We start from the raw sequence: 26331 nt of genomic DNA on the forward strand, positions 1-26331 counted from the left end.
CAAGGTCAGGGTTTGGGGCGTCACACAAATAATATTTTATCTTTTTTACCGGATCTTAGTCAGAACTCGAGTAGGGCCCGGGTCTAGTATAAAATTTCACAAACCATACCCAGCTCCTTATATTAATCAGACACACTTCAGGTCCAACCCAAATTCTAATCAGACCCTATAGGATTTGTATGGGTTGGTGACTCTGGTACGGGTCAAACCCGACGCATTGACACACCTAGGTAAACTATAGTTTTCTCATGCCTATAGCATCGGATTGGCTAAAAACCGGTCAAGAGACACCAGCCACCGTGCCTTGATGCTACCTTATTAGTTCCCAACCAATTCTGAGCCTTTGTGGGAGTCAAAAGATTCCAATTTTTTTCAAAGTTAGAATGTATATGGAACCAACCAATTATTAGTACCAAGTGTTTTTTCACATAAATGGATAGGAATTCACAATTTTCCCATTGAGGCAAGACCAAGATATCCATAAAAAAAAAATGATGCCATTGAAGATGGAGTTAACCCCACCAAGTTCCAATGCCAGGTGTATGCAAATGGGTCAGGTTTCGTATCCCAAAATACATTGGGGAGTCGGGTCAGTTCAGTCAGTTCAAGTCCGAACAGACAAAATTTGCAAAAATGCCTTCCTCAACCCGACCCGTTTGCAACCCCCCACCCCGGGATTGCCTACGCGTCCTACAAACTTATGCCAGAAATGTCAAACAATATTTTACACTTATTAAAATAAATTTACAAAATGATAAAAATCCCAATAAACCCATGAAAAATTAGAATACACTTTGAATGTATCACAAATTTAGGCCTTCAACATTTTTCACATTTTTTGAAAAAATTTAAACATGACAAGGTTTCACTAATATTAAAAAACAAAAGAACTTTATAATTTGTCCCGAGATTTTCCCTTGCGAAGAAAATCTTGCTACTTAGATGTGGGAGCACTCTATCATTACTTGTTTTCGCAAGGGGACCACGGGTCCAACTGCATGAGTTACGAAGCTAAGGCATCACAACAAATCTGAGATGCAAAGCCGAGTCGCAGATACTAAGTGAATATGAGGCTCTTAAAGCAAACAAGTTGTTATGTCTTGCATCAGACAGTGAGCTCAAGCTACCAAATCACACTAAAAAAGGGAAACACGATATTTTTCTTCCACCATATAGTTTGTCCACAAATAAACATGCTTGATACTGAAGACGACATGGTCTACAAACCATTCAAAACAAAAAAGAAGAAAGCGGCTTAGCCACCAGAAAACAAACTCTTTCTAGTCATTTTCATGAGAATAAGTGAATTAAAACAAAAGAAAGCAGATTGCAAGCAAATAACATGGGACAACGACAAGCAGAAATCGGTGCAAAACAGCAGATGAGGAATTAAGCCGGTGAAGATGGACGTTTGATAGAAGCAGACTTGATAAGGTGGTTGTAGCTCCCCTTCTCTTTGAACAGCTGAGAGAAGTGAGGCTTGCAGTAGAGTATACCATTTAGAGCTGCATATGTCGATGGAGTAAGAGAGCATCCACCATGCGAGCACTTGAAACACGATTTATGGTACGATTGCCCCTCCACTGTCACCTGCAACAAATTTCTCAAAAGTTGAGAAATATCCAAGCCGTGAAATCAAACTAAGCCCTTCTAAAATTCATAACTGATGACTAAGCTTAGTAAACATAAAAATCACAAACATAAAGCATCAATGTCTAGGCTGGAAGACTGCATTCTCTTGGTTACTCAGTGTGTGTCTGTGTGCATGCACATGGATGCAGGTGCATGCCTGTGTGTGGCTCCCCTCCACAATAAGATTCAAATTTTTATATTTTGGGAGTTGTGGGGTTGTGTATGTGTGTGGGGAGGGGTGGTGGTCTCTGTGGCATGATAGAATGCAATGTGCAGGCATTGGAGTATGCAACTTAAAGACATATTTGGTATATCAAATAAACACACAAACAAGTACTGGGCATAAAGCAAACACTGGATACAACATTAGAACTTAGAAAAACATAAAGATATGGCTCTACTTAAGTGCATAGGGGACCCATAACACTGAAACAGTTTCCCATGATGGTGATGCTGGGAAAAGTAGGTTGGTACCATCTCAAAGTCCTTTCTTAATACATGGCGTTGCTGCAAGTGGAAACCAGTAGAAGCATGATCATTCATGCAACTATCCTTAATTTAACAAAAGCTCATTCCATAGACAAGCACCATTCCAATGTCAGATCAGCTAGGAAGCGATGGTTAGAGCCATCCTACCAGCTTCCAGCTAATGCAACACTAGAATGGCACCAGAAAATGCAAGTCTATTTGCAGATGTGATACACTCAAATGTCAAAAGCATACACATGAAATATATACATATATATGTATGTCTCTGTGTATTCAGAAATTTGCACTTTTAAGATGAAATTCAGGTTTTATTACTTTAGATTATGAATTTTGAATATACAATTCTAAGCCACTATCTTTAATAAACTTTAACAAATAAATTCAAGATGAAAATTGAAATATGCATAAATCAAGGACAGCTGACAACCCAAAAGTAGTGAAATACAAATGAAAATAGGGACACAATGTTGACTATGCCCACAGGTTTGACTGTGTCCATGAAGTGACATGGCATGGCTTATGTTCATCTTGGTGTTTTGTTGTGTCAACATTGGACATACATGCAAAGTGGCCATGTGACACAGACTTAGAGTAGAGAAATTGAATAGAACAAAGAGATAGCATGTTAGAAGAAGTCCCTGGCAGCCAAAAGGCCCAAAACTGAAGCACAAAGAGAAAGATGGAATGAGTAAGATTGAATGAATTCAAGATGACATTCATGCTTTATGGCTTTAAATTATGAATTTTGAATATACAAGTCTAAAGCATTAAATAATAAATTCAAGATTTGAATGTTAAGTTATATATATATATATATATATACATACTAATATGTATATATATGTAATAGGTAAATACCCATTAGGGGTATTTTGATCTTTTTACCTTCTTGTAATTAGTTGTGTTCACTAGGGACACTTTAGGGTTTTTAGCCTTTTTATTTTCGTCTTTTTGTCAGGGCATTACTGTTTTTGTAATGCCCTTCTCAAAGAGTCATTGGGAATGTCCAAAATGGCTATATTTCTAGCCGTTGGGAGCACTCTCAATGGCCCTTTTGGGTCCTCGTATATAAATAGGGGATGAATCCCCTCTTGATGTTTGTCTGAAGCAATTATCCTAATAAGATCTATATTTTTTACTCGTCTCTTGCCCATTTGAGGGTTGTAATTATAGAGGTGTCAACGGGTCGGGTTTGGTTCAGACCCAGGTGGAATAAGACTTGGCCCCGATTGTCCAATATAGCATCGGGTCCAGACTCAGGTCTAATCGGATCCACCATAAGAGAAACCATATCCGGACCCGATAACAACTACTTCAAGACTCGGGCCATACTCGGTAAAATAATATTTTTTATCATTTTTACATTGAAAAATTGCGAGTCTTAATCGAAACCCGGATCAGGCCCGGGTCTGGTATAAAATTTCACAAACTATATCTGAATCCTTGTATTAATTGGACTTTTGGGTCTGAATCCGGGTCTTCTTATTTATTACCATATTCGGATCCTATAGGGTTTGGTACGGGTTGACAACCCTAGTTGTAATTGTGTGGTTGTATTTGTCCCATAAGTGGTCCTTGTATTTACACACTTGTGTGTATTTGTAAAGCCCATAAGAGGTATTCTATTATTTTTTTTTGTATTTGATTACATGGTATCGGAGCTAGAAGTGAAGGAGCATTCATTCAAGAGTACTTGAAGGAGGAACAAGTGATTGGGAACTTCATTGCCTCGAAAAGCTCGTTATCAACACTCTCTTCTACCTTCTCTATCTATTTCTTCTCTCTTCTCTTGGTGTGATGGCCCAAAAAGTAGTTACGGTTGTTCTCATCAAATTTGATGAGAAAAACTATAATATGTGAGCTATCGCCATTAAAAAGATTTTGATTGGCAAGAATTTGTGGGAATATGTTGATGGTTCCTTATCAGAACCTCAATCTATTCTCACCAAATCTATTTGTGGTGAAGATGAAGTAATCAAAGAAGAAACTCTCAAAGGCAACGAGAGAGAAAAGGCTTTTTTGGAATACAAAAGAAAACCTTTAAAGCATAAAAAGTTGGGCATGCCAAGGTTTTATCCCTTTTTATGGGAAGTATGTGTGCAAAACCTTGTGAGAATATTTTGGAGTTCGAAAGGGCCAATGAAGTGTGGGTTTTTATTAAACAAACCTACACTCGAAATGATGCTGCCTATAAATGGGAGTTGCAAGATAAGATAAAAATTTGTAAACAAAGAGAAAAAAGTGTGAGAGTATTAATGTACTCTCAAGAGACTGGGACCAAATGGCTAAAATGGAGCCTATTTTGGGATACTCCTAATGATGCTCGACAAAAGAAAAACCAAATACTTGGGGAGCAATTTTTTCAATTATGAGAGGGCTAAGTCACATGGGTGCGGGTGCGGGTGCGGGTGCGGGGATTCGGCACTTCCAAAAAACCCGGGTGCGGGGGTGCGGCAAAATTTTTAAAAAAATAAAAATAAATATATATATATATATATATATATTTAAAAGGGGTCCGGGTTCCCCCAACGCGGGTCCTGGGCAAGGCATATTTAAAAGTCGTCCCGCGTAATTACTCGGGCTTTAAAATCACCAGTCAATATTTTATTAGTTTTGACCTCTGTTTCCGTGACCGTACCGCCTCCAGCCATCTTTTCTACCTTTACATTTTTAGATTTCTTTATGACATATAATAAGATATTTGGAGATTTTGTGTTTTGCGCTTTTTCCTTCTGGAAGTGGAGGTGAGACTAGTTGGGGGCAATTAGTTAGTGCATCACGTGAAGGAACTTTGGTTAGAGTCCCCAACCCTGGTTGGGTGCAACACTCGAGACATGTAAAGGGTTAGTGTGATGTGATTTGAAGTAATAAGGGGCAGCAGCGTTAGCTTTGCTAATTTGTCCCAAAGGCCGAATGTTGGAAGCAGCAAAGGATGAAAGGGGGAGATTGGTTGCGCATCAGAGACCGGGGCAGTAGTAGTGCAGGCACAACAGGGAGCTTTGCAGGCGCAGCAGCAGCCTTGGCCGTGAATGATTCCGGTGAAGAGAGGGAAGGTATTAGTCCGGCGCCTCAAAAGCTGTCTCGCACCGATGCGTTCCCCTTTAGGATGCTTCCCTTCTCCCGTTGTAACAACAGCCCCATCTTTTATAACAGTGAGGGCAGGTCGAGCGATTTATACGATGTCCGTGTGGTGCAGTTGCAGCAGGAGCTACTGCAACAAGGACTCTGCAACCTTTTCCTATTGCCTTCAAATCCCCAGGTATCAACTCTAAAACAACACCCCTTCCAAAACACCCTTTGCATTTTTCTGGCACCTCTGATTTGTCCAAAGAATCACCCTTGTACCATTTCATAGGGCAAAATTTAAAAAAAAATCAAAAAGATGTATCAAAATGACCCTGGGTGCGTTGACCGCAACCAGGGTCGTGTTGACCGCACCCGGTGCTGCACGCGCACCCGCGTCGCGTCGCGTCGACGCGGGTGCGGCATCTGTTTTGCCGAGTCCCTGTGACATAGTGAGAGGGCTTAGGCCCGAGTTTTGAACATGTTTGGGCTTCTATTATCCACCGCAGGAAAGAGGAGTTTCCACCTTTACATGAGATTTTGGACCAAGTTTGCATGGAAGAAATTAGGCTAAAATCTATGATTGAATCTAAGGAGCCTAAAGACAACGTATTGGTGGTTTCTAGACTCGGTATCAACACTTATTCCTACAAGGCTCCCCATTTATCCAAAAATAACTTTGGGAGGCAACGTAACAATGATAGAAGAAATGATGGGAGAAACGATGAGAAAAGAGTGGCGACCCTAGAGGCTTCCCAAGAGTACAAAATGCAACCAATATAGATCTACGATCTTTTGGAGGCATGCCATTATCTCAATCTGTAGAAGCCCTACAACCGTACCTCAAAAGTTCATCCTCTTTAACTGGTGTCGCGGCCGCTTCTTTCTCACCTTTCAGTAAGATTTTTTGGTTCCTATATGTTGGTGCTTCCTTTCATATGACCCCTAATAATTGTGTTATTTAATTATAGTATTAGTTCAAGTAGATCTAAGGTTTTTACCGCCAATGATTCCTCCCTTGATATTAAAGAAAATGAGCATTTTAAAAATTCTTCGAATCTTTACATTTCAAAAAGTCAGAATTGTTTCAAAACTTAATTTAAATCTTCTTTCGGATTCCCAAATAATCGATCATTGTTGTAATATCTCCTTCACAACTAACCGTTGTTTAATATAGGATCTTAAGTCGGGTAAGCAGAATGGGGAAGGATATAGGAAATGAGATCTCTAGTACATGGATCAATTGATCGTTCCCGAAGATATTTTTGTCTCAATGTACAAAAATTGGATATTGCTTTGCAGCATAAAAGACTAGAACATTCGAGCATTTCTAAGTTATCCAATGTATCTCATTTGAGAAAATTTTGTAATGAAAAATTCAATGTACTAATTGTATTTTTGAGAAAATGAAAGTCATTCATTATCAAAAGAGGACCTTTTTTGCTTTCAAACCACTTGAACTAATACACTCGGGTGTTTGATGTCCTGCTCCTATTGCCTCTAAAGAAGGATTTACTAATTATGTGATTTTTGTGGATGATTAATTCACGTTTCACTTGGATTTACTTTCTTAGGCACAAATAATAAGTTTTTGAAACTTTCAAAACCTTTCATAACCATGTTAAAAATCTCCTTAAAACCAATATTTTTATATTTCGTTCTGATTCAGGGAGAGAATATATGTTAAATGACTTCAAAAATTATTTAGAAAATCATGGCATTTTGCATCAAAGATCTTGTGCAAACACATCTCAACAAAATGGTTTGGCCGAAAGAAAACACAGGCATATAGTAGAAACCACTAGAACCTTGCTTATTTTTAAACATATTCCAAAACAGTTTTTGGTTGAAGTTGTGCTTATGTATACCTTATAAACAGAGTTCTTTCAACCAAACTTTAAAATATTTCTCCTTATGAGAAACTTTATAAAATTATCCCTGACTATTTCATACTAAAGACCTTTGGATGTAAATGTTTTGTTCTTACAAATAAAAATAACAAACTTTCACCAAGTGCCATTCATTTAAACGTTTTATTCTTACAAATAAAAATAACAAACTTTCACCAAGTGTCATTCATTGTGTTTTTCTTGGTTACGGAGAAAGCCAAAAAGGATTTAGATGTTATGATTTTAAACACGATAAACTCTATATATCGAGGAATGTTACCTTTATAGAGCAAAAAAGTTTCTTTGATTTAAATGTGTCTATCAAAGAAAATGATGATCACCCTTTTCTAGAATTATTTCTTAAATGTAATGATGAAGTGTTAAACAACAATAATGTTGTTAATGATGAACCTCAAAACAATATCCTGTGTGGTGAGTATCATGACATTGATGGTGGACATTTAGATATCCAGTATAGAAGAACTGGTTATAGATATCCCAATGTCCTAGAACAATACTCTAGCATATAAAATCAAGAACCAAACACTCTTAGGAAATCAAAAAGAACACATAAGCCTCCAGATAGATCTGTATCCTACAAAAATTTTACTCTTCAATATAGGGCTTGTCTAACCAAGATATTTTCTTACTTTAAACCCTCCTCATACAACCAGGCCAAGAATTATCCTGAATGGAAGAGTGCTATGAATGATGAAATATGAGCCTTAGAAAAGTCCAAAACTTGAGATATAAAAAATCTTCCTTATGTAAAAAAGGCAATAGGTTGTAGATGAGTATTTAAAATTAAAACCAAAAGCGATGAAACTTTAGAGAGGCATAAGGCAAGATTAGTGGTCAAGGGTTAATCTCAACAGTATGGAATAAATTATGATGAACCCTTGTTCCAGTAGCTAGGATGACTTCTTTTAGAACTTTTATAGTTGCAACTGCCATTAGATGTTGGCCTATTTATCAAATAGATGTAAAGAATGCCTTCCTCAATGGTGAATTGAAGGAAGAGGTTTATATGAATCCACCACCTGGATATGAAGTTTTTGTTGGAAAGGTGCTTCACTTAAGGAAATCCCTTTATGATCTGAAATAGGCACTTAAAGCATGCTATGACAAATTTAGTTTTGTTATGGTTAAACTAGGTTTTACTTCCTGTTATACTGACACTGATATGTTTATTAAGAAATCTGGTGCAGGTATTGTCATCTTGCATATCTACGTTGACAACATGATCATCACTGAAAGAAACAAACAAGGAGTTAGTTTTAATAAGAATATTTTAAAACAAAGCTTTAAAATGATTGATTTAGGTTTTCTTAAATACTTTTTAGGGAATGAGATTGCATAATCTGTTTGTGACTATTTTCTAACTCAATCCAAGTTTGCTTTTAACACCATAGGTCTGAAATTACAGATGAGAAAAAGGTGGACACTCTGGAAGTGATACAACAACAACAACAACTACGCCTTCATCCCAAAACAATTGGGGTCAGCGATATGAACCAAAAAAGAAATTCATTTTGGGTGTTCCACATAAATCCTTTTCCTCCAATCATTTCTATCCAACGCCATGTCCTCGGTGAGGTTCAAAGCATTCATATCCCTTCCTATCATCTCCATCCAAGTCTTCCTAGGCCTACCCCGACCTCTTTTAACTAATATATTTTCCCATTTCTCCAACCTTCTAACTGGAGCATCATTAGGCCTTCGCCGAATATGTCCAAACCACCGTAAACGATTCTCTCGCATCTTATTTTCAATGGGTGCAACACCTACCTTCTTACGTATCTCTTCGTTCCGAATCTTATCTTTTATTGTATTTCCACACATCCATCTAAGCATCCGCATCTCAGCTACACTCATTTTTTGAATATGATGTCTCTTGGCAGCCCAACATTCCGTACCATATAGTAAAGCGGGTCTAATAGTCGTCCTATAAAACTTTCCCTTCAACCGCAATGGCATTCTACGATCGCACAGCACTCCAGTAGCACTTTTCCATTTCATCCACCCAACCTTTATCCTATGATTTACATCTCCATCAATTTCTCCATACTTTTGAATGATGGATCCCAAATATTTGAAATAATCATTCACCGGTATATCTTGCTCACCAAGCTTCACTACACTCCCATCACTACTTCGTTGCTTACTAAACCGACATTCCATATATTCAGTCTTACTCTTACTCAACTTAAAACCTCTAGCTTCCAATGTCTGTCTCCATAATTCTAACTTAGCATTAACCCCAGCTCTAGACTCATCAATCAAAACAATATCATCAGCAAACAACATACACCACGGTACATTTTCTTGAATTGATCTCGTAAGCTCATCCATCACTATCGCAAATAGGAAAGGGCTTAAAGCAGATCCTTGATGTAACCCAACCGTTATCGGAAAATTGGTTGTCACCCCTCCACAAGTGCGGACATTGGTTACTACTCCTTCATACATATCTTTAATTATACTAATGTACTTGAGAGAAACACCTTTCTTCATCATTGTCCACCAGAGAACGTCCCTAGGTACTCTATCGTATGCCTTCTCTAAATCAATAAAAACCATATGCAAATCTTTGTTCCTCTCTCTATATCTTTCAATAAGTTGTCTAAGAAGATGTATAGCTTCCATAGTTGATCTTCCAGGCATAAAACCAAATTGATTCTCCGATATCATGACAACCTTCCTCAACCTAGACTCAATCACCCTCTCCCAAAGTTTCATAGTATGACTCATGAGTTTTATACCACGATAGTTTGTGCAATCTTGTATATCACCCTTATTCTTATATAAAGGCACCAAAGTACTCTTCCTCCACTCATTAGGCATCTTATTTGTTCGCCAAATCAAGTTAAAAAGATTTGCCAACCATTCTAAACCTTTCTCTCCCAAGCATTTCCAAGCCTCGATAGGTATACCATCTGGGCCAACTGCCCTTCTTGATTTCATTTTCTTCAAAGCCTCTGGAAGTGATAAATGCAAAAATAAAAATAGATGATGGCACACCTCCGGACGATCCTAGTCCTTGATTAGGGCTCTCACATATTTGACCATCACCAAACCTGATATCTCACATGCAATTCATACAGTCAATCAATTGCATTATTCCCCTACCACTGTGTACATAAATGTCGTTTTGCGTATCATTATATATTTACAAAATTTTGTTTCTAAAGGGATTGTTTTGTCTTCTTTCTCACACTCGAATTAATTGCTTATACTGACTCGAACTGGGAAGGAGATCCTAATGATAGACACTCAACTACAGGTTTTTGTGTCTTTGTAGGTGACTCATTGGTCTCCTAAAAATGCAAAAAATAGCAGAAAGTATCATTATCGTTACCAAAGCTAAGTATTATGCCATGACCACCACAACATTTAAAGTTGTATGAATGAGAAGATTATTGAAAGACATAGGGGTGCATATGCAATCGCCCTCAAGGTTATGCTGAGATAATAAAAGCGCCATCTACATAGCTGGCAATCACACGTTTCATGAGCACACCAAACATATTGAGATGGATTACCACTATGTTCATGAAGGGTACCTAAGACCATCATCCCGCCTTATGTAGCATCAGAATTTCAATTGGCCGACTTCTTTACAAAAGCTCTTCCTTCTCGCCGGTTTCACTTTTTGCTTGACAAACTTTCGGTGATTACACTGTAAGTTTGAGGGAGAGTGTTAAGTTGTATGTATATATATTTGTGTATTCACATATATATACATACTAATATGTATATATGTGTAATAGGTATACCCATTAGGGGTATTTTGGTCTTTTTACCTTCCTAATAAGATCTACATTGTTTACCCATTTGAGGGTTGTGATTGTGTGCTTGTATTTTACCCATAATTGGTCTTTGTGTTTACACACTTTTGTATGTTTATAAAGCCCATAAGAGGCACTCTATTGTTCTTTTTTGTACTTGATTACACTGAAATATGCATAAATCAATAACAGCATTGAACCAAAAAGTAGTGAAACACAAAAAAATGTTAGGACACAATGTTGACTATGTCCAGCACATGTTTGACAGACCGTGAAATGTCATGGCATGAATTATTTTCATGTTGGTGTTCTGTTGTGTGACAACATACACATAAGTGTGCACGTGACATGAATTGGAGACAATGAACAGAAGAAAGAGAAAGCATGTTAGAGGAAGTCCCCTGACGCCGAACTGAAGCTCAAAGAGAAATCATCTTAAAGAGATTGTGAAAAGCACCGATGTCACAAAGACACGGGTATGAACCATGACTTGATAAGAGTTCACAAAATTTCCTAAAAGCATGATACAAAGACACTGGTTTTTTCACTGATTTAATTTTATTTGATATTTTAATATAAAGTTACAATTTTATGAATATTATATAAAATATTGAAAACTAATTAAAAATAATAAAACAAGACCCGTACGTGTCATAGCATGTCCAATGGACCCTGAATGACATCCGTCACATAAGCAAGCACATTTAACAGCACCTATACATAGGGGTGACTACATATAAGGTGAGGAAAATATTAAAGAAAGACCATTAGACCTTTGGGGGTAGACAGTGAAGGATGATTCTAAAGAATGTGAAATAGCTTAGACTTCCACAGATAGAAGAATATGAATGAAGTGGGACTCATAACAATCCACAAAAGTTCTTGATAATGGTGTCAATTTGGTACATTCAAATTCACATAGAAGATGCTAAATAAAATTTCAAGACTAAATAATGGAAACAGAGCAAGGGAAGAACTTCTAGATGTACCTTGTCTTCCAACCTGCACCATCCTGAGGTTGGGTTTACATGGCTCCTCACATTATCCCATCACTATAAAAAAAAAGACTAGAAAAGGGTTGTATATCATACTGGATCTTCTTGTATGAAACTGTACTTTATCCTATTGTACCATAAGAGAAGGATTTTTGCAATACTATATCCTATCCTATCATAAGAGATGTTTTTTCTTTTGGTACTTGAAGTCCTAAAATTTTCAAACAAAATATTGTTTTCAGGACAGTCTTATGGTTCTATTGACCATGGCTAAAAGAAACAAAAATCCCGCTAACTTAATAGAGGATATGTATTCTCAGCCATAGAGAAGATGGAAGGAAAGATTATTTTAGGGAGAAATACCCAATATCATATTTTTACTTTTATTATTGTTTAAGTTTTCAATGTGATTGATGAAAGAAATCCATAACCAAACTTTTACCTATCTTGATGAATAAATGATTTAGTAGTTCTTATTATAGTTTGCGTTTGGATTGTGGTTATCTCTATTGTTGAGATCACAAGTTACTTGCTGTTTATTACATGAATATTCATTTGTGTCTATCTTGTAATTTTTCCTCTTTTTGTGTTCATTTTATTTTATTTTCTTGTAGTAAAAAAGAATATTTGGATTTGTGATATTTTTTATTGTTTTAAAATGGTAAACATCATCAAAATGTAAGAATTAAAAATTCTAAAATTTTAGAAAGATGATATGTTATGGTTATCTTTTTTTCTGCCTTGCAATAAGATATGATAAATTTGTATATTCAACCCCATCTAACACATATCATGATACACTGTCTATAACATTGGTGACACATATTCCGTCCACGCCTACCAACTATGATTCATCGCCTTGTTTAGAACTAGACTGTGGTAAGCACAATGCAAGGCCTCAGCATCTAGGCTTCACTAGCAAGGGGCGTCAGCCAGATCACCTAGTGGCCCACAATGTGGAAACCATAAAGTGAGCATTTGGCGTGTTACATTCTTAAAAGTGCATAAATACCTCAACTCATGCATTATATTTTTAAAGGCGCATAAATACCACTAACTCGAACACAATTAAATGACACTATAAATATGTTGTGGATGGGTGTGTTTGTGCATGTACATATATAGGTAAAATATTGTTTATTGTACACCAGTGTTATTCATGCAAGTAAGAGTTTGTGATGCAGAGCATCCTGAAGATCCGAGCTTTGAAGACGAATTGGATCCAAATCCAATTCTCAAGATCTAATCCAGGATGCGATCCCAGGCAGATCCAATCATGCAGGACTATCAGGGTCCAATTGGATCTCTGCCAACCCAGACCCATTTTGATTATCGTGCTACAATATCCGAGATATTTTGCATCTTTCTCAGAGATTGTATTTTTATTATTCGATTCTATTTTGACATGTGAGGAATCACGTTAAATACATTTTTATTTGTAATTTTTTTATTTATTTTTTTAGGAGCCAGATTCTACGGATCCGAATAGTTCTGTTACCCCGTAGAGTTGTTTTGTGGTACTAGAGGGTGTATGGGGAACATGGGTAGTTTTTATTTTTCTCATTTGCATTTTCTAATAGATTTTTGGTGCAAGATCCAATTCGTTGCAGGGTCCGGATCTGGATCTCGATCCATCTCAGTGGATCCCTAGTTGGCGCCACTTTGGGGTGGACCAATTTGGGCCTGGTTCAAATTCAGTTTTGACTATTCCAAGTCAAAAATAGTTGTTGGCCCTTGTTAATGCTCATGGCCAAAAATAGGTTAGTCAAGCTCGTTTTTGGAGCTTGGCTTGGGAAGGCCATTTGACTTTTTAATGTGGTCCTTTCCCAAGCCCCAAGCCTTTTAATGTGTGGAGGTCGACCAAGGTGGGGAGGAGCTACTTAACTTTCGTTTTTGGTGTGTGGCTGGCTCTAGAGTGAGGAAAAATTATGTTTTGGTGGCTGGTTTTGAAAAAAAAAGACTCCTTTGGTGAAGGTGGAATCAAAAGTCGTTTTTGGTGTGAAGGTGATCTTGTCAAGATCGACCTTGCAAGTTGATGCAAATGTTCGTGGTTCGAGTTGGTGGTTGATTCAAGTGGCTGTTTGTGAATCGTCATTCTGGTGTCGGCTACTTCCCAACGACATCCATTGTCTTCGTCATCCGGATATCATATTCCCGGGTTCCCTTGTTCTTACATCTTCTTTGTTTTATCATTGGTGTTTTTTTTTGTTTCTATCAAAGTATATTGCTTGTGAGTTGCAATAGGTTATGTATTGTTTTTCTAGTGAATGAATAGAAGTCTTTTATGCTACGGAGTGATTCTATTGTTCACAAATATCCAATTTTATTGGTTAATACATAACTCGGATTTCCTGTCAAAAGCGGATTCCCGAATCCCGAGTTGTCTGTAGCGACTCCGAAGAATCACCTGTATCGACTTCGATACTGGTCGGATTCTTTGCGTTCTTTAGCTTCCCGGAAAGCTAAAACATTTTCCTACAACTTTGTAGTTGAGGTCATTTCGTGAATCGGCTGTCAGAGTCCCTGAAAAGTGTTATCAAAGTCTCGGACTGATAGGAATCCACTGTCTCTTGTTTGGTTCAGAACACTCCTAGTGGTGTTCAATATTTTTTTTGTTATCTGGAGATTCCTTACATGAAAATCAGATTTGTTTGATTCTGTGGAAAGCTAGAACCTAGATCTACAATGTTCATGTTTTGAGTTTTAATTGATTTTTTGTTTAAGTGCCTCAAAAATATTAATCTTTGCTGCTGTCGAAAAGTGGAAAATTTAGTTCTTTATTCAATAACTCGTACCATTTTCCAGAATTCAAAAATTCGTAGAGCCTCATAGAAAACTCAAAAAAAATTCAAATTTTAGTTCGTTGGAAAGGTCTAAATCTGACTTTCGATTTCTCAGTTGAGAGTTTTCACAAACTCCACTGTTTGCAGGGTCAAAAACCTCGTTGAACAGGCTGTCTGCAGAATCCGAAAGTCTATCATAACCTTGTTCGTCAGTCCCAGATTCGAGTCCATGGAACGGATACCACTGATCTGAATCCAGTGATTTCAGATTCGTTGGAAAGTTGTGTGAGTCGCGCACAACTTTTATTTGGACCGCATCTATCAAAGCAGAGTGTTCGGGTCCTGAAATTCTATTTTTCCAGAGTCTTGTTCGGACTCATTATCGTATAAGCTTCTGCACGTGTCAAGATCCGTTTGGATCTTGGATCGTAGATCGGTGCGTACCGAGTCCACATTGTGTTATTGCATCATTTTGGTATCAAAACGAGGGTTGCCAGATTTTTCAATCCGACACGGTTTCCGGTGTTGTAGGGAGTCCAATTTTTTTTTAGGATCCATGCGCCATGTTTGGGCGAACATGTTATAAGAGTCATAGCGGGTATAACCCTGAAAACTATGTCACACGGACTTGGCTAGGGAGGCGCCGCATCTGAGTCGACACGCACTGACATGGGTGCGGCTCCGGACATGGCCCGGACTCGGTCAACGCCGAGTCGGACTCGATTAACGAGTCGAGGCCGAGTCCATCCTTGTTTTGGACTCGGTCAACGTTGACTGAGTCCAAAAATATCCATTTTTAGGGCAAAAAAAAATAATCTTTTTATATATATATTTTTTAAAAAATATATGTAGCATGAGTCTCAAACATAAGCCCCAGAAAAAAAAAATCCGGGGGGCGCTGCACCCCTTGGACATCCGCCCGCTGACCGCGCAGCGGGACCCGTGCCGGGGGGAGCCCCCGAACCCCACTTTCTGCAAAGGCAAAAGTACAATTTGCAAAGTTTGTAAAAACACTCATGATGGGGCCAAACTTTAGAGGACAATATCCACATATATGCACACACTGGATATTATATATATATATATATATATATATATATATATATATATATATATATATATTTTTTTTTTTTTAAATATCTATATATATAGCCAAGTCCCCGTGTCCAAAATTTTTAAAATTGCGCCGCACCCGTGTCGTACCCGTGTCGCACCCGCACCCATGTGACATAGCCTGAAAATGAAATATGTGACCTTAGGTATGGAACTCAAACTCTGCGGCGTAAAATCGAAGATCTAAGTCATAGGATGAAAGATTTTACCAGGGAGCGGGAGAGAGCATCCGAGCGAAGTCAATACGGTTCTCGAGGAACGTGTAAGACATTATTATGACTTTGATGAAAAATTTGAGTCAAAACGGGATAAGAAAGTTCAGAATCTGCAAAGTCAACTTCGCACTGAGCAAATGCGAATTGCTGTGATAAAATTAAAGCTTTGTGAACTAGAATTAGAGGAAGAACTTCGTCACAAATCGGATCTGCTTCGATCCTTGAGAGCGTATGGGTGGTCTGACTTCGTTCGTGGGTCTGACCCACATCAGTACCCGTATGCGGGTAGAAAGATGGATCCGCCTAGAAGATCCAATCGGGAGTCTAGTGCTCTAAATTTGAAGGTCCATTATGTGAATTTTTCACAGAGAAAATCGAGGTACAGTCCTCGTACGCCTGTCTCATCCTTTAGGCCCCGACCCAACCCCACCTCATTTAAAACTGATAATTCTAGGGTTAGGTTTGAGGAAATCTCGTGTGTGAATTGCGAGAACGAAGAAAGTTCTGATTCTTCTGACTTAGGATCTCAACAATTCGAAGAAGTCATCATGAAAAACGAGGATTGGGATAGCGAAGAAGAGTCCCAATGCGAAGAAATTAATCGCACTCTTGTTATTTTCACAAAGGATCCTCCCGAGGAGCCTTTTCGTAAAATGGTTGGTGGACCGATATTCGATGAGGAAATCAAGAAGGAAACCTCACCTGAACTAGAGGATGTTCCTATGAGTGTGTTCATTTCTGATCCAGTCTTTGAAAAGATGTATGAAGAGATGCCTCACATCTCGTCATTTTGGGAAATAGCATCTCTAGAAGACTCGTCCTATGTCAGTCTTGACGATCCGGTCTTCAAAAAATTTTATGAGTCCATAGAAGGTACGATTTTGCCTCTAGATACGTTTGACATGATTATCAACATTGATCCGTCAAGTCTCATTAGTGCAATCATTTTCGATGATGATTTCAAAATTGACAAGACTAATCAAAGTATTAGAAATTTTAATGAAATGCATGTCAATGAGCACTTAGATATTGAAAATTCTCTTAGTGCACTATTAGAAATTTTTTAGCCTCGTGTAAACCCTAAATGTGATTCGGGTAAAGCTGAAACGACAATCATGCATACCCCAAATTTATTTTGGAAATATCAGGATTTAGTCTATAATGTTGATTCTGTATCCTTCATAAATCATCCTAGTAAGTTTGAATTATTGCTACATTGTCTTGCTTGTGACTTGCCTTATAATTGCCAAAATTTTAGTGAAAATTTTGAAATATTGAAAAGCATGATAAATAAGCAAATTTTATCTCTGGTTGACCCGAAATTTGTTACTATATGCAAAGTGTTGATGCAAAGTAAGATTATTAAATATAATGTCTTAGATTCTTTTGAGATTCAATTTCATTGTTCTGCTTTGAATTTATCTGAATTGCATTTTATAGTGCATATTGCATTACATTGCATCAAATATTCTTGTCATTCTTATATAGAATTTTCTGCCTTGTTTAGTTCTCTTTTATTTGTCTTGAACAGATTCTGCGCTGATTACATTTTAAATGTGTGTAGGGATTATGGAGTGGCATTTGAGCAGAAACAAGCTCCGAAGACGAAGCCTTTTGACCCAGGAGGGAATGATGCACAACATCCTGAAGATCCGAGCTTTGAAGACAAATTGGATCCAAATCCAATTCCCAAGATCCAATCCAGGATGCGATCCCGGGCAAATCCAATCTAGCAGGACTATCAGGGTCCAATTGGATCTCTGCCAACCCAGACCCATTTTGATTATCGTGCTACAATATCCGAGATATTTTGCATCTTTCTCAGAGATTGTATTTTTATTATTCGATTCCATTTTGGCACGTGAGGAATCACGTTAAATACATTTTTATTTATAATTTTTTTTATTTATTTTTTTAGGAGCCAGATTCTACGAATCCGGGTAGTTCTGGTACCCTGTAGGATTGTTTTGTGGTACTAGAGGGTGCATGGGGAACGTGGGTAGTTTTTATTTTTCTTATTTGCATTTTCTAATGTATTTTTGGTGCAGAATCCAATTCGCTGCACAATCCGGATCTCGATCTCGATCCATCTCAATGGAGCCCTAGTTGGCACCACTTTGGGGTAGACCAATTTGGGCCTGGTTCAAATTCAGTTTTGACTATTCCAAGTCAAAAATAGTTGTTTGCCCTTATTAATGCTCATGGCCAAAAATAGGCTAGTCAAGCTCGTTTTTGGAGCTTGGCTTGGGAAGGCCATTTGACTGTTTAATGTGGCCCTTTCCCAAGCCCCAAGCTTTTTAATGTGTGGAGGTCGACCAAGGTGGGGAGGAGCTTCTTCATTTTCCTTTTTGGTGTGTGGCTGGTTCTAGAGTGAGGAAAAATTCCGTTTTGGTGGCTGGTTTTGAGAAAAAAAGACTCCTTTGGTGAAGGTGGGACCAAAAGTCGTTTTTGGTGTGAAGGTGATCTTGTCAAGATTGACCTTGCAAGTTGATGCAAATGTTCGTGGTTCGGGTTGGTGGCTGATTCAAGTAGCCGTTCGTGAATCGTCATTCCGGTGTCGACTGCTTCCCAGCGACATCCATTGTCTTCGTCATCCAAATATCATATTCTCGGGTTCTCTTGTTCTTACATCTTCGTTGTTTTATCATTGGTGTTTTTTTTGTTGTTTCTATCAAAATATATTGCTTGTGAGTTGCAATAGGTTATATATTGTTTTTCTAGTGAATGAATAAAAGTCTTTTATGCTACGAAGTGATTCCATTGTTCACAAATATCCAGTTTTATTGGTTAATACATAACTCGGATTTTCATGTCAAAACCGAATTCTCGAATCCCGAGTTGTCTGGAACGACTCTGAAGAATCACCTGTATCGGCTTCGAAACTCGTCAAATTCATGTGTTCTTTAACTTCCCGAAAAGCTAAAACATTTTTCTACAACTTTGTAGTTGACACCATTTCGTGAATCGACCGTCTAAATCCCTGAAAAGTGTTGTCAAAGTCTCGGATTGACAGGAATCCACTGTCTCTTGTTTGGTTCAAAACACTCCCAGTGGTGTTCGATATTTTTTTGTTATTTGGAGATTCCCTACATGAAAATCCGATAAGCTAGAACCTAGATCTACAATGTTCATGTTTTGAGTTTTAATTGATTTTTTGTTTAAGTGCCTCAAAAATATTAATCTTTGTTGTTGTCGAATAGTGAAAAATTTAGTTCTTTATTCAATAACTCAAACCATTTTTCAGAATTCAAAAATTCGTAGAGCCTCGTAGAAAACTCAAAAAAATTTAAATTTTAGTTCGTTGGAAAAGCCTGGATCTGACCTTCGATTTCTCAATTGGGAGTTTTCGCAAATTCCACTGTTTGCAGGGTCAAAAACCTCGTCGAACAGGCTGTCTGAAGAATCCGAAAGTCTGTCATAACCTTGTTCGTCAATCCCAGATTCGAGTCCATGGAACGGACACCGCTGATCCGAATCCAGTGATTTCAGATTTGTTGGAAAGTTGTGCGAATCGCACACAACTTTTATTTGGACCGCATCTATCGAAGCAGAGTGTTCGGGTCCTGAAATTTCATTTTTCCAGAGTCCTGTTCGGACTCATTGTAGTATAAGCTTCCGCGCGTGTCAAGATCCGTTTGGATCGTAGATCGGTGCGTACCGAGTCCACATTGTGTTATTGCATCAGTTTGTGTCTGTTAAGACTTCTATAATCTGACTGAGAATCATAGAAATTATGATGCTGATATTTCTAAAACTTCTAGCTTTTGATAGTTTAAGTTGACAACAAGTGTTGCCTAGCAAGACCAAGCAGGCACAGGCAGAATGTCTAGGCCATCACTAGTGCACCCTGGCAATTTTAATCATCTCATTACAAGGTAATGAAAAGCCACCATGGCAATAACCTTGAGAGACAGCCATCTAATTTTTCTTAATTTAATGGTGCATGGCAACTGAGAGAAATCCTACCATGTGCAGCTTCTTCCTGCATGGTAACACTTGAGACGGACAGGATAATCATGTATTCATGTCCTCAAAAAATTACAGTGAGAAACAAAAGGAAATCTAGAAAACCCCTTGGAGGATATCCGGCATTTAAGAAATGCCATGTTTAATATCTCAAAGTGTTTAATATCAGGTTGGCCAATTAGGGCAGGGTTGAATGAGTTTCACCGACATGTGGACAGCTGATCAATGGCATATGGTACATAAATTGGACATATATGCATCACACACACAGACAGAGGATGGTAACCAACCTTCTCCAGCGGATATGCAGTTTTGTTGCAAGTAGCACATTTGTCCTGTGTGCCAGAGAACATGGAAGCAGCCCTGCTTGGTGTCCTAGTCTGCCAGGAAAAAGGTTCAAAAGTCAGACTTGCCAGAAGATAAAGAGACCTTTTAATGGTTTTATACTTTCACTATGCATTTTAATAAGCTGGTTTGGAATCATGGAAACAAGTGATGGTTGGAATAAAAGGTTACCAGCACTGGTTGCTTTTCAGCTGATTTCGAAGCTGAAATTTGAAAAGAATAGCACCATCAGATTGATAAGGATCAACTGAACTGTTGCTTCCACATTTCAAAATTTGTCGCTAATGGAATAACTTACGTGATTGGAAATTCTTGTTATAATTGCCTGTCTCCTTGAAGAGCTGCTCAAAATGAGGCTTGCAGTACAAGACACCTTCCATTGAAGAGTAGTTGCTCAACTGGAAACAAATGAACAGCAATACACGTTAACGAGAGAAAATTTAAGCTTGAAACCAAGAAGTTCAAACCAACATCCCTGGCTGGGGATCACAACCAGCTTTCAGGTGGTGCAAAACATTGTCGATCTCTCAGTTCAACATTTTCGTGCAACACATGTAATACCAAGTAATTGTTTAATTCACTAAGTTGATATGAAAGAAGTCTCGGATAATTTTCTTTCTGTTTGATGAAGAGGATTCGGATAGACACAAAAGCAAAATGTAAAAAGCTTCATCAGAAATGTCAAGCAAGAAGCCTTTCTCTTTCTGCTAAATAAACTGGAAAACAGTATTGCAGTTTAACTATAACCTGGAAGAACCAGCAACTCCTAAGCTTCCAAATAGCAATGTTGCTGGCAAAGGAATAACTAGGCTTGGACCATTCAATAGTGAATGACATTGTTAATGATAATTATATAGGACTTTACATTGCTGAAAACATGCACTTTTAGGTATGAGCCAATTAAAAGGCATGTGCCCATGGTCATTACCTATCATGCCAAGACTAGGTCTGGTAAACAAACCGAGCAGCTCGTGACTCGGCTTGATTCGGCTCATCATGAACTTGTTCGTGATCGATTTGTATAGCTGGCGAACCGAGCCATGAGCACCTCATTTAGCTTAATCGAGCCGATCCCGAACATAGGGTGTTCAGCTCAGCTCGAGAGAGCTCGTATAGATAAAAATGATATATTTTATGTATAATATATATCTTAAGTGTAATATATAAAAAAAAGAATGCATGAAATATATATACAAAGAGAAGAATGCATGAAAATATACATACATAAAACATGAACTATTAAGTGTAATATAATATATATATATATATATATATTTAAGTATATAATATATATATATATATATATATTCCATGTATAAATAACATTGAATGTTTTTACACGAGCCAACACATGTTCGGCTTGACTCATTCAAGGACAAGCCTCGGCTAAACACGAACATGAGCCACATCATAGTCGGCAAACCCGTGACTCGGATTTGGATCGCCCGACCCTTGACTCGCGAGTCAGAGAGTCAACTCGGTAACTCGGACGAGTTAGGACTATGCATTTTCTAGTGTCAAGATATGGAAAAAATCAAAATTTATATTATATAATCACTAAATTTAGCACATGACATCAATGACTAAGTTATATAAGTATTCAACTATACATAATTGTTACTATTTATGATTTAAAAACATATGATTCTTTATAACAAGCATTCTTTTATAAGCATTGCACATTAAAACCACAAAATGCATGACGAAAAACACATAAGAAGCAATGTGGATCGGTGGTCCTGAATCGGTGACCCAGTTAGGGTTTGATCCGGGTGACTCGGGTGATTCCCGAGTCGACTCACCGGGTTTGCGAACTATGAGCTAAGTTACGAGTTCAATCCACTGGTAAATGAGTCGAGCCCGAACAGGCTCTGTTTGGTTTGTTCCGCTCATTTACCAGCCCAAGCCAGGACTATCATGGTCAATACGCTTAGTCAAAAATTGGGCCCAAGCCTGAATCCCAAGCAAGGTACACAAAAGCCAATAAGGCAACTTGGCTTGATGGCCCAACCTCAACTTCAACATCTACCTCAAATCGATGCTTGCCACTAATGCCATTGAATTTCTTAAAAATATCATATGAAGACCTTTCAAAATAATAATACCCTGAAGTCATTCCAGGCCGTCAAAATATCAGTAAATTTGAATTTGTCAGTGTCACAGTAATCTACCCTGATAATAAAAGATATTATCTCGATACTGCCCAAAAGCTTCCTGCCTATTTTTCTTAAACATGTGAAGGTTTTCCGAGAAAAACAAACTCCCTAAAAACCTTAAAAAAAATTCTTTCCAGAATATTCCCAAGCACAACATCTGCAACATAAATGGCTGCATGTATAAATGAAACTTTGAGCAGGCCACATGTGGTAGATGTGGAAACCATGGTCAATGTTGATCATGGTTGGTGAAATCATAGATTCAAAGTCATGTTGGAGCAATGATTAAAGAGAACATATTTTAAAAGAAACCCTACTTTAGAGAACAATGCAACTCCTATGGTTAGATACTGCCGCATGCAGCAAGCTTAACTAGGGCTACACAACGAACTGGATCAGCCGGAGCTCAGGTTGGGCACAGCCCAGTTAAACCAAACTCGAGGCTTGTCCATTGTATTAAATGAGCTGAGTCTGGTCATGAGTTCAGGCTCGGTCAGGTAAACGAGCCAGGGCTAGACAATGGATGATCAGGAATCTCCAAATCCCTCCCCTTTCCATGTTTCAATGCCAAGCCAAAGAAATTGATGTAGGTGTATCCACCTTCTGATGCCTTCATTTGATGCCCTCAAACCTATGTCACCGGGGCATGGGTGTGGGTACGGGGACACAACTATATATATATATATATATATATATATATATATATATATATATATATATATATATATATATATATATTAAATATCACATAATACAAAATAAATTCAAAATAAAGTGAATATAATCTAAATATATATGTTATATCTAAAATATATATTATAAATTGAAAATATAAAGTTATGAACTGAAAATATAATTATAAATTATAAATTGAATAAAAACTTGTATCTACGGAGGGCAAAATGGTGTGCCCAGGTGTCGGCATGTGTCGACACGAGGACACGCATGTCGACGTGTGTCAACACGAGCACATGCATGTCGACACGGGTACGGAGGCCAAAATGGAGTGTTTGTGTGACATAGCCTCAAACCATTCCTCATTGCTAGACACCTATCTGTGCATGCTCTCCAATAGCAAACTGCACTCTGAATCCTCTCTATTGTAGAGTCTGCTTATTAGAAACTGCTAGCAGGACAAACTCATTGCCCAAGGTCACATCTATTGAAACACCTGGCGTATTAGTTTCAAGACCCAACTACCAACCACGTCATGCTCTTCCATCGATTACTCATCAACCTTGCATCTTTGCATGTGAAAGTGTGGTTCATAACCTCTCATTTGGCACTCCTTTCATTTATAATGGTTGATCTCTTTCTCTCTCCGGTAAGTGAGAATTGAGGAAGTAGTAAAGTGGATGATTAGGACACTGTAGGACCAGATTCACAGAATTTCTATGAGCAAATTTTTGACTAACTCTTTTGGAAGGATGACACATTGCATTCCATATGTACAAGTAAAAAGGGGAAGCCAAGTGGTCAAACTAAAACAAGGCATCTCGTGTCTGGTTTTGAAGTCATAATGGAAATTGATTTTTGCATTGTTCCTTCTAATTGTGCAATATTTATTAATCAATGCTAAAGATCGCCAATGGCTTATCTTGGCTTATCTTTGCAATACAACTCCCTATTGAAGTAAGAGCTGGAATGGTGGATGACAGCTCTCTTCCATGGATTCCCAAAAAATCTCAATGTGTTTGGCAGCCAGAAGTTAACTCGGAAATGCCAATTCTAGCCAAAATCATAGAAGGGGTTTTTAAACAAATCATGTAATTACCAAACCAATCATTTCAGCTTTGGGGGATTTAGTAATTCTCGCATCTGACATTTTCTTGTCAAACACCAGCTCCAAACAGGGCCTTAGCAGCTATCAGAAAACATATCTACCACATCCTTTTAGGTCCAGCGATTCCCAAGAAGATCATGGAAACGAAATTAATTAATATAGCCACAAATACAAAACGGAGAGAAGGAGAATAATGGTATGCATCAGAATAAAATCAAGGTGGTTTCTTGATAGTCAAGTGGTCCTATTAATTAGTGGATAATATTTGGTCATGTTGACTTGGCCACCCTATCTAGCTAAAAATCATGAGCACAAGATGGTATCAACCCAATCTGAACCCATAGACGTCTTGTCAATTTTCTGGGGATTGCACCTTTTTTTCTTCTTTTCTATGACACATGAAATTTTGGTAGATTGTGGATTGTTGATTTTTGAAGCTCATTAAAAACCTGCTCATACACCACAATTCCACAATCCAAAACTCATTTTCTACTAAACAACACACATAGATCACGTATGTAGGGTCTGATCTACGAAAAAGATTGAAAAAAAAATGAAACGAATAACGTTCTCTCTAGCCAGATATGACACCATGTTAACATGAGAAGAACTATCTCTCAAACTATCAAGGATTTCTAACGATGAAAAAAAAAAGACACGAAAAAGCTGGTGGAGAGAAAGACTCATACCGCTAGCGTTCCCCTGCAATGGCTGCATCTGAAGCAAGACTTGTGGTAAGGAACACCATCAGCAGACAAGAGATCGACCACGTAGACGGTCTTAACACAGGCCTTGCATTTCTGAAGAGTGCCGCTGAATGCCATGGATGATGGTCTTATTGGAACTGCTTTAATCCTTCGATAACACACCACACGGTAGGCGCAAAACCCTAGATTTATGATCACGAATTTCCCTTAAAAAGATTCGAAATTTCTTATTATGAATCACAACGAAGAAGAACCCAATTTTCAGAAATAAGAATCTCCAATTCTGCAGAATCCAAACCAACAGGAATACAATTTGTTAAGATCTTAATCTACCGAAAATATAACTAGCGGTTCCAAGAAAAATCCCAATTTCCCAAGAGAAAAAAAATAAAAAATCTGTACTCTAATAAAAAAAAGCCATTTTTCCTTTCAAACAAAAAAAATGGAACTTTGCGGAATTAAAACCAAACGCTATCCTCGACCACAAACCAGACAATAACACCCTAATTCGAACAAAAAATGAAGACCTAAACCCACCGTTTTCCGGCCCCGACGCTCCGGATTTCCCAGGAATTCGCCGGAATCGGAGCACAGAAACGCACTGCTTCCACTCCAAAGCTCTATAATCCTCCCAGATAGAGCAAGAATCTAGGATTTCAGGAAACAGGGGAAATATCTTAATTTTAGAAACACCGCTTTCAGGAATACCCAGGAACCGATATCTCCAGTTCCTTGAAGAAAAAAATAAGAAAAACCCTAATTCCGGTGCGGGATCAGAAAACCCTAAATTTCCCGACGGGGCGACGCGAATGCGCAAATGCAGGGAAAAAAGCAGCAGAGGCATAGGCAGATGCAGAAGGAAAGAGGCTGCGGGTCCCACTAGCCAGGATGGCACTTGCTCCCTTCTTCTTTGGTACAGGTGAGGGCATTTTGGGAACGACATCGCAAAATTGGTCGAGGATTTTTCTGTCCTTGGCACCATCAACGGTCAGAATTCGCGCTATAAGAGCCTGACGTCCTCGAGATGAACGTCCACAAGTGAACGCCAGATGCCTACGTGAGTACCTCCCCCAATACTATCGCATTTCATTGGACTCTTTTTACCGATTTCACCCTTCCTCAAACGAAACTCTGTCACAACACAATGGCGTTTGAGTTTACATAATGGACGAAAAGGACCTCAAATAATTATCAGTCAGCTTTGCGTAAAGCTGCACCGGCTTGTTGACTGGGGAAGATTATCTTCGTACTTATCCCATTGACCATGCCTAATTTGGTAATTATCGTGAATATCCTGACAGACGATGCTTTTGGCGCCAGTGATCATCGTGCCACTAATCACGAAGTTGATTGGTCCACGTAATTGAATAAATGCCAGATCAGATTCCAGACGGCGTAGCGACAAGG

General features: G+C 38.2%; 1 protein-coding gene across 2 annotated transcripts; it reads right to left on the bottom strand.

Annotated features, from left to right (window-relative positions):
- Positions 1-1137: 1137 nt before the first annotated feature.
- Positions 1138-25805, bottom strand: LOC149813269 (LIM domain-containing protein WLIM2b-like). 2 transcript variants are annotated; one of them, XM_089991622.1, is made up of 6 exons: positions 25462-25805; positions 24907-25207; positions 20577-20676; positions 20450-20481; positions 20224-20313; positions 1138-1590 (listed from the first exon to the last, which is right to left on the bottom strand). In XM_089991622.1, exons 2-6 carry the CDS (start codon positions 25039-25041, stop codon positions 1390-1392), a joined length of 558 nt encoding a protein of 185 aa, XP_089847748.1. In that variant the 5' UTR covers positions 25042-25207; positions 25462-25805; the 3' UTR covers positions 1138-1389. The 2 variants fall into 2 exon arrangements, with proteins under 2 accessions (XP_089847748.1, XP_089847749.1); XM_089991623.1 differs by having other exon boundaries at positions 24907-25106; positions 25462-25584.
- Between the last annotated feature and the right edge of the window lie 526 nt (positions 25806-26331).

This window comes from Nuphar pumila, chromosome 16, assembly GCF_984573655.1.
Source record: "Nuphar pumila chromosome 16, dmNupPumi1.hap1.1, whole genome shotgun sequence".
Classification (NCBI taxonomy): Eukaryota; Viridiplantae; Streptophyta; class Magnoliopsida; order Nymphaeales; family Nymphaeaceae; genus Nuphar; species Nuphar pumila.

Coding starts and splice junctions, on each gene's coding strand:
- LOC149813269 (XM_089991622.1), bottom strand. CDS start 25,041: ATGGCATTCAGCGGCACTCTTCAGAAATGCAAGGCCTGTGTTAAGACC. Junction 20,677..24,906: donor ATTGCAGGGGAACGCTAGCG/GTATGAGTCTTT, acceptor ATTTGTTTCCAG/TTGAGCAACTACTCTTCAAT. Junction 20,482..20,576: donor TAACAAGAATTTCCAATCAC/GTAAGTTATTCC, acceptor TTCAAATTTCAG/CTTCGAAATCAGCTGAAAAG.